Here is a 9,590-nt window from a genome sequence, read left to right as displayed (position 1 = left end):
ACAACAACAACAACAACAACAACTCCTACTACTACTACTACTACTACTACTACTACTACTACGACTACTACTACTACTACTACTACTACTACTACTACTACTACTACTACTACTACTACTACTGCTACCACCAGCATAACCATCACCATTACAAAAACTGCCATAAATTTCCATCAGCTACATCAATTTCTACTTAAACAGAAACTCTTACCTGTTGCCTATTGGAAAATCCACAATTATTCCTTTTGTGTGGAAGTTACAACACACACCAACAAAAAACCAAGAAAAAACAAAAACAAAACAAAAAAAAACCAACTAACTATAAACGAGAAATTCTCAAACACAAATCACAACTGCCATCTCGTAAAACTCACATTGATATTGAAAAAAAATGGCAACAGACTTCTCATCTGTGCGTGAAGCCAATGTCGCTAACTTCAAACTCCCCCAACTTTGACTCACACTCTCACTCACTCGCCGCATAAATCTCGCGCGTGCCGACTATTAGATAAGTGCTCACGCCGAGAGAATGAGTGATGAAGAAAGTCAAAGGAAAACACCGACTGGAAAAGACTCAATAGCCTGAGAAAACTTGAAATAGAGAGAAGAGGTAATGATTGATTGAGAGCTGTTCAGCTGAAAAGTATCTTATTTTGGCTAAAGTAGTCCTTCAGAACCATTGGGCTCATGGAGCCGAAGTTTATCCCAGTTTCTATAGCGTGAAACGGACAGTAGCAATTGCTTGCTATCGTTTGGATAGGGCGCTAGTCGATCGCAAAGTACTTTCCGCCAGATCTAACAGACCCAGATACCCAATCTCTGATGGGGGACAGATGGGGTCAGAAATAAATGTCGACTGCACTCGGAATTGATCTCGGTTCCTTTGCGTGTGAAGAAAGTGCTCTACCAACTGAGCTATTGGGACCCGCGAATTTGGATAGGTTTTCTTAAAACCTCAAATTTAACTGAATTTGGACGGACCCCGAACATGTACACAATTCAAGACACGGCACTTCGAATAGGTTTCAGGTTTAAGATTTTATCCTAACTCATTTATAATCAAAATTAAAATTCCTTTCTAAATGAAAATTTAAAAACATATTAATTTTGTCAGTTTTCGGCAGTTTACTGAGACAAAGAGTAATTAAAATTTCTTCTATTAGTAAACGTGCCAATTATGATCTCTTATTCTTTAACTCTTTGATGACAGACATTGAACTTTTTTCAAATCACATAATATTTTCTATTGATTAATCATACACATATGTATTTGAATGTAGCTATAATTTATTTAATTTGATGACAGTTAATAATATTGTTTAATTTCAAATGCGACGTGTTGTATATGCACATTCTCTCCATGTGAAATGATGATGATGATGATGATGATGATAATGATAATGATAATAACAATGATAACGATGATGATGATGATATAATAATAATAATAATAATAATAATAATAATAATAATAATAATAATAATAATAATAATAATGATAATAATAATAATAATAATAATAATAATAACAGTGGCGGTTCTAGCCTATTTACAGTGGTGGGGCAAAGATGATATATATATATATATATATGTATTAATACCGGATAGGGAGACTTTTGGTACCCCTATTAGTTCATTTTACAGTACTTTACCAATAGGGAGACCAAAATCCGGTCCCCCTATTGATTTGACCTCTAGCACATTCACTTTTCTATTTTTAGTTTAAGGTTGTCAACCCAACCGTCAAGGATATATAATTGTAAATCATAGTATTGAAGTTATTTGTTAAACACCACAGTAAGAAGAGTTATGCCTAAATTTTCACGTTGGTCAATAAGGTGACCGCCTGAAAAAAGTACAATAGGGGTACCAGTGTTTTCATCGATATATTTCAATAGTGAGGCAATATATCTTTCCGAAATTTTCTCTAAAATTCTAGAGCATTATATGGATTTTTATAGTAATGAAAACCTAATATAAAATTGTGTGAAAGTTGATGAACTGAGGAATGAACAAGATATATGAATTATAATCTATTTTTAGAAACAGATTTATCGAATCTTGGTCCGGATTCTTATCTTGGTGACAAGAGACAAGCAAACATAGTAACTCTTTTTTTCGTGAAACGTATGTTTAGTCAATTTCGCGCATAAAGAGGCACTCGGCACTCACTCACTCTGCAAGTCGGTAGTAGGTGGTTATCAGTTATCAGCTCGGCCTTTAGTTCTTAGTCAAACGCTTCATCAAACCCATTATTGAGTAGCATGTTGATGCCTGATGCCAGTTGAAGCCATCTCGACGTCGTGAAATGGAGCATCTTCTGTCATAGCAGTAGAATCGTCAGATGCCGCATTTAAATCCTCCATTCCAGGCGTTGCTGTTGCCATATCGATCTTCGAAATGATTTGGTCTAGACGTCAAGTTGACCCGTTCTATGTCTGAAGAGATTTTAAAGTGCAATACCTAACATTATAACTTGATCTACAAAAGAGTCTTTTTAAATGAACCGCTGTGTTTCTATATTTTTCAAGAACCAAGGATATCTGATAACCACTGACTACTGACTTACAAAGAGAGTGGCCGACGGACGTCCTCTCTATAGCCGCAAGTATTTTTTCGTCACTTGCTGAGTTCCAAACTAGACGTCTATGGCATCGTGGGGTAAATTGATGCTGGAGGCATCATTGAAGAGACACCGAGATAATTATAATGGTAAGTTATTGGCCATTCTTATTACATCACAGTTGATTTAAGATTTTCAATAGGGTAGACATCACACACCGATTGATGATTGTCACTTGTCAGTCAGTCATTTGGAAGTGGAGTCAGATAATTCGGGAACTTCTGTAGACTGTAGATTCACACTAGTGAGTAAGATCTGTCGTTTACTACTAATACTACTACTACTACCACTACTACTTTTAGTTTTAGCGCTATCCAACTCAACACTTCTCGTGTTTATTTTATTTTGGCAAAACTAGAATGGATTTTTGAAAAGAATATAAAATAATTTAAACTTAAACCTGTCTTTGCATCTTGCTTTATGCATACAGTATGCCATATCACAGCCATCACAAAATCATAGTTTAATGTTGAGAATATGCTATTTCTTTTGTAACTTCAGATCAGAGAGATTTGAGCTTTAAAAATCCTGAAAAATGTCTTGCTGTCAATCCAGACAACCCTTTTGATGTGATCTATGATGTTAATGGTAAGAATGTAATTTGATGAGGAAATGAATAACATTTAGGTACACATAGTTTGCTTTTTTTTTTTTTTTTGAGTCATGATGTGTAATACTATTACAGTCCACTCCGGATAATTGCAACTCATTTAATCGCAACTTTCGGTTAATCACAATATTTCCTAAGCAATGGAAATAATTCTATATAAAAGTCACTGGTTAATTGCAACAAACTTCGGTTTTTTAAAAAGTGGTAAATTCAAGAAATCAAACAGTATATCATGATTAAATTTCATCATGGATGAAATCGTGACAGGTTGAAGAATCGAGAGTGAGCAGGATTTAATGCTACAGTAGTGTGTCACCACTCTGTTAGAGTCGAAAGAGGGCGGGGCTCTGCAGTATGGGTTTGTGACGTCATCGGTGGCCATTAAATAGAAGAGGGGTGGGGCTGGTCATAATCTTGACAACAGGTTATAAATGACAGTTATAAAGAGAGACTGAGCGATATCCTTTGTTTTAGGATTAACAACTGTGCATTGTGACCAATGAGTTTGGTGAGAGCTTATTGTCTCTCATTAAGGCTAATCTCTTTAACTCTGACAAATGTTGAATTGTTGAGAAAAAAGATTGAAACTTCTTCCAATCTGAATAAGATATCGGCTTGCTTCATAGCTGCTTTTGGTTGACAAATCTACACGGGGCTGCCATATGGTTTTTGTTTCAATCAAATTGCTCTATATGTGGTTGACTAAGAATATTATTTACTGGTTTGAGTTGACAATAAATGTGTAAAATGTTGAAATAGTGGACAGGAAACTGAATTTCGGTTAATCCCAACATTTTCGATGATCCCAAGGTATTGCGATTATCCTAAGTGGACTGTACCTGAATCTTGAACGAAAAACTATCATATGGATATGATTATAGACAGATTGGTTTCTGGAATTATATTTCCGTCCTCCCTTGCCAACTCTGACGTTCTTGAAATTTAAAAGAAAATAGCCAGAAGGTTTCGGACTTAATTTTCTTTTTTTTCCAAAGGACAATAGTCATAAGGTAAATAATTTTTTAAAAATCCTTTTACAGCATAAGATGGCATGATTTTATGTTTAAGAGTTTAGAGAAAAACTTGCACATGATAGTCTTCAGCTTTTTTTTGTTGTTTTTATTTTCTATATAGACTCCAACTCAGAGCCTGAAAGTGATGCAGAACAAAGTTCCATATCACATGATTCATTTGTGGTAAGTATGTACATTAAAATAAAATCATAACATTTGTATAGCGTTTATCCACAGTTGGCACCATGCTCAAAATGCTTCACATCACCATATTTTGTGGTGGACAAAACACATTTGCCACAAAAGATGAGACCTGCAGTCTGTTAGGCGCAATACAATATTTCAGGACAAGGACAACACTGTTTTACACCAGTGAGATCTCCTAGTTTTTTGTTGTTAAAAATTTTTCTTTGCAGTGGACTTCGCCAACAATAACACTATTTTAAACCTTCCTCGTTATATTTTGAAGTGATATTCATTGATGAGCCATTCACATTTGAAGTCGTTTGTTTTTTATTTGACAAAATGTGAAAATGATGCGTTTCCAGGAAAAATTAAAATAGCTTCTGTTGGGATTATACTTTTGATCTCGCATTTTGTCCAAATTCTCTTGCATCGTAATGTTTATCAACTTTTTTTGTTAACTATATTGCAGTTGCAAGGTTAGGAAGTTCATATTGTTGCAATGACAACCGTTTATATGTCCAGAATCGTAGTGATATAAAAAATTGTTTTGTAGTTGTTGGTCCTGGTGTAGGATTTAAAGAGTTGGTTAAAAACGGTTTACTGAAACCCTGGTTGGTGTATCTATATTTATCCAAGCACAGTTGAACATATTAAATACTTAGACAATATGTCTGCCTTTCTCAACTCTTTTTTATTATACTTGCATTATTAACCAGCTAATTGTTTAGTTGGATTATTAAACAATGGCTCTTCATGTTTATTGTCAACATGAATAAATTGATTGATCTGTCATCTTTTCCACAAAATATACAGGGTCCCGATTTTGTTGCTGACTCCGAGTCTGATTCCTCTACGTACTCTGTGAGGTACCCAATGCTGAGTACATCATTGTCTCTGGAACCTAGTGCTCATTCCCCAACTCAGTCAGAGCCTCATCCACAACTATCACAGACTGAACCTCGTTGCCAGTCTGGGACCCAGGTTCAACCCGAATGCTATACACTTGCAAACCAACGTGTTACGTGCAATGGTGAGTCATTTTTTTGTCATTCTTCTCCTTTGATATTTGTGGGATCAATTTTAATTTACCCATTCCTTTTAAAAGAAAACTTCCACCCCCTCCATGGTGCTGCATTTGTGTTATTGCATTTTTTTCTGTTTTGGCAGTGCTGCGTCGCAAAATACGCTACCATTTACATAACAAGCACAAATCCAAATTTGATAGGGTGGACATCTTAGAATCTGAAACCCCAATGTGTGAGTGATATCAGTGAAACCAGCCATAAAAATGTTCATGTTTATTTTATTGGGGTTTTTTTTTGTCTGTAATAGACTTAAATTGCTTGTATTGTAAGTGTTAAAATGGTTTTTTTTGTTACAACCCATCTATATATTAAAACTGTTTCTTTGTATTTCTATGATGCTTAAGGCTTTTTTTCACAGACCAGCTGGAAACTTAACGAGAATCAGAGTAGATAACATTTTTATTAATCTTGCAACCTAAACAGTATATGATGATTGGGAGCATTTAAAGAAAAGCACATTTTCTTTTTAATTTGTCGGTACTAAAATTATACTTTGATAATGTCTGCTGTGCTACAAACCCTTTTGACTTCCAGGTTCAATATTTTTCTTTATTCTAAAATTCTTGGGTGTCCTTTCAATGACAACTGAGATCATTAAAATTCAGCTCACAACATGATGTGTGTAGATTTGATGAAAACATATGTTCGAGTTGAGAAGCAGTGTTCACGAACTTGCTGATCGTTTTTACTAGCATTTATTTTCCTAACTTACCTGTGTCAATTAACAAAGGCAAGACTCAAATATTTTCTATCTGAACAGTGTGTTTGTTATTGAAATATTTCCGGCATATACATGTCATATTTCATTCCCACAAAATATAAATCAGGATTAAGTTGTCTGGGCATCAGCATCGTTCAGCAGTTGGGGGGAAGTCTTTAAGGAATTAATGAAGCCGATGCTCAACCGGTCTGGAGGACGTTTGATTGATGTCGGCTGTTTGTTCTGCCAGCCGGTGATGTTTTCTCACTCCCTCAATGACAAAGAAAGTCATTGTTATGACTATGAACTATAGTCTATTATTACTTTTGTTACTATATTAATTGTTACTTATTGCCGCTACTGTTATTTATTATTATTATTATTATTATTATTATTATTATTATTATTATTATTATTATTATTATTATTATTATGATATTGCCTTCATTGCATTCTATTACTATTATTGATATAATTAATTTCTGATTGTTGTAAATAATTTATGTGAATTGAATTTTGTCGATTGGCCAAGGGCCTACAATAAACTTAAATGAAATGTTAGTCTTTGGATAGGACTTGGGTCTATTCTTGATTGCTTTTCCGCATGGGTCGAGTGAAGCATTTGGAGTAAATTTTGTTGCTCAACGTAAAAAACATGACGCTTACCATTCCGCTGATACTGATCCCTCCAAGGGGTGGTTGGGGAAAAACCTAAAATTCTTTTGACATTCTGTCTGATTTTTCGCTGAAACAACAAAGGACAATCTATGTATTCAGATGAGACTTCAATGTGTTACTATTCCGATTTATGTTCATATTTTGATTATAATGAAGAGGGAACCCTGAACCCAGTGAAGTGGGTGGATTGATCTATTTATTTCTATTTCAAAACAAAAATATGGCGTCTTTTCACTGGATTTGTTATGTGGCAGAGGTCTCCACAAATCTAACATACCTCTTCCAAAGGAATAGATGGTAGAAAAGTATATAACAAGAAGGAATTATGACAGTTACTTGTCCAGGCCTTAAATATTTGGAATGCTATTCCTCTCTATCGCTGTCATGTAGCTGATGTGCATACGATCTGTCTATTGATTTATTTTCATAGTTCATAGCATGATGTGCTTTATTTTCTTCTTTTTTTTCCCAGAGAAATACAAAAAGCCAAGGAGACCCTGTCCATACTGTGGACAGTTGCAAACAAAACTCTCAAGGCATTTGATGAGGAAACACAAAGATGAGACAGAAGTTACAGAGGCCATGAAACAGCCTGTAAAGGAAAGGGATAGAACAATGGAGAATCTCAAGAAAAAGGGCATTTTTTATTCAAACACTAGAAACAATTCAATAGTTATGCGTGAGAGAGCACAAGGGTCACATGAAGTTGTTATGTGTGCTGGCTGTAAGGGGTTTTACTCTGGACGAAGGGTTTATGAACACAAAAAGAAATGTAGTACTGAGCATGCTCTGTGTACTGGGGTTGTAAAATTTTATCCCGTGGCTCCCAATGCAAGTAAAGAAATAAAGGAAAATATTCTTGACAAATTTCGGAATGATGAAGTGGGAAATTTGTGTCGATCAGACAAAGCTATAGTATTGTTAGGAACAAAATTGTGGAGTAAAAGTTCAAAGAAGGAGAGAAAAGTTATAATGAGTGATTTACGCATCTTAGGAAATTTGATTTTAAAACTAGGAAGAGAACAAATCAACCTTCTTTCTCTGGAGAGGACGTGGTGAAGCGTTGTAACTTTAATGAAATATCGCAAACCATTTCTGAAATGACTTTGAAAGAGGATGGGACATTGAAAGCAGGCTTGAAGCTTTCAATTGGATTTATATTGAAAAAGTTAATTAATTTCTTAAAAGGGGAATATATAATGCAAAACAAAATGGAAGAATCCGCAGAGATAGATTTGTTCAAAGCTGTCCTGGATTATAATTGGGATAGTATTTTTTTTACAGCCAGAGTTCAATGTGAAGCAAAGAGAACAAATTTGAGAAAACCCAAAGAGATGCCATTAGAGAATGATATAAAGAAGCTACGGCAATTTATTACTGAAGAGATGGTCCGTATTTGTGAGGATGATTATCAATTATTTGATTCACATATGTTTGTTAGGCTTCGCAATGTCATCGTAGCTAGGCTTACAATGTTTAATGCGAGGAGAGGCGGAGAACCCGCAAGGATGTTGTTAAAAGACTGGAATGATGCAGATTCAGGTGTATGGGTTGATCCCCAGCTTGTACAACATGTCACTGATCCTCTGGAAAAAGCGTTACTTGAGAAGTATAAGCTGGCCTATCAGTCTGGAAAGGGAAGCAAGATGTTGGTCCCTGTGTTGATACCCAATGACACAATTCAGCCTTTAAGGAAACTTGCACAGGAGCGTAAAGCTGTTGATATTTCAGACAACCCATTTCTTTTTCCAAATACAGGAATATCCAAAGATCATGTAAGTGGTTACATTGCCATCAAATATGTCACTTCCTTAGTAAAGGATTTAGAGAAACCCCAGTTGTTAATAGCTGATAAATTCAGGCACCGAGCTTCGACATTATTTGCCTTACTTGATGTCCCACAACACGAGAGAGATGTCTTCTATCGACATATGGGACACAGTGAATCAATCAATCAAAACATTTATCAGTGTCCACTTGCAATACGAGAAATAACAGAAGTTGGTCATTTTTTGGGTCAAATTGATAACTCAGCATCGGTCACTGGGGAAGGAAATTGTAACATTGAAATAAATGACTTTGTAGTGAAGAGACTCAAATGCAAATTTTGGAACATCCATAGTAACAGCTGCAAATCAAGAAGAAATATTTGATGGTGAAGCAGGAGTGCCAAATCAGCTTACGTGTTCTTCAAAACAAACTGAACCCAAGAGGAATTCAAGCAAAAATCGGAGATACATGTCATGGTCAGATGAGGATACAGATAGAGTCAAGTCATATTTTAAAAACTTTGTCGAAGATGTTTCAGCACATGGTTCAAGGGGATCATTACCTAGAAAGTCTGAAATTATTCTGTTCTTAAAACACCACAGGGTATTTTCACAAAAAGGAATCCCTGAAGGTACACTAATTAGTTTGGTGAAGACAAAGATTTTTAATGAAAGAAATAAATATAGAAGGGAAAGAGCGTTTCAATCGGTGTAATGACAATCATGAATTTGATTTGTATTACATTCATTGTATTGTATAGTGTTATTGACATATTTTGGGGGTTTACAAAAACGTTTTATCTTTATATAGTACAATCTGTTCATCATTGCAATATCCTTTTTTATATTATATGAACATTCATTTGCTCAGCTTGAGAGACAAATGCTTTGTAGAACCATAGCTGTCAACCGTTCTGTTAAAAACG

The 9,590-nt window shown here is 35.1% G+C and overlaps 1 protein-coding gene across 1 annotated transcript; it reads left to right on the top strand.

Moving 5' to 3' along the window:
* Nucleotides 1-2,131: 2,131 nt before the first annotated feature.
* On the top strand, nucleotides 2,132-8,968 carry LOC144966898 (uncharacterized). The gene is made up of 6 exons (XM_078903602.1): nucleotides 2,132-2,712; nucleotides 3,125-3,211; nucleotides 4,368-4,429; nucleotides 5,246-5,462; nucleotides 7,368-7,777; nucleotides 8,948-8,968. The coding sequence occupies exons 1-6, from the start codon at nucleotides 2,649-2,651 to the stop codon at nucleotides 8,966-8,968; spliced, it is 861 nt and encodes a 286-aa protein (XP_078759728.1). The 5' UTR covers nucleotides 2,132-2,648.
* The last annotated feature ends 622 nt before the right edge of the window (nucleotides 8,969-9,590 follow it).

The sequence above is a fragment of the Berghia stephanieae genome, chromosome 3 (assembly GCF_034508935.2).
Source record: "Berghia stephanieae isolate SIO BIC M18660-M18661 chromosome 3, UCSD_Bste_1.3, whole genome shotgun sequence".
Classification (NCBI taxonomy): domain Eukaryota; kingdom Metazoa; phylum Mollusca; class Gastropoda; order Nudibranchia; family Aeolidiidae; genus Berghia; species Berghia stephanieae.
Note: the sequence above shows the minus strand (reverse complement) of the source record. Positions and strands in the feature narration are given on the sequence as shown.

Coding starts and splice junctions, on each gene's coding strand:
- LOC144966898 (XM_078903602.1), top strand. CDS start 2,649: ATGGCATCGTGGGGTAAATTGATGCTGGAGGCATCATTGAAGAGACAC. Junction 5,463..7,367: donor CCAACGTGTTACGTGCAATG/GTGAGTCATTTT, acceptor TTTTTTTCCCAG/AGAAATACAAAAAGCCAAGG. Junction 7,778..8,947: donor ACAAATTTCGGAATGATGAA/GTGGGAAATTTG, acceptor TCACTGGGGAAG/GAAATTGTAACATTGAAATA.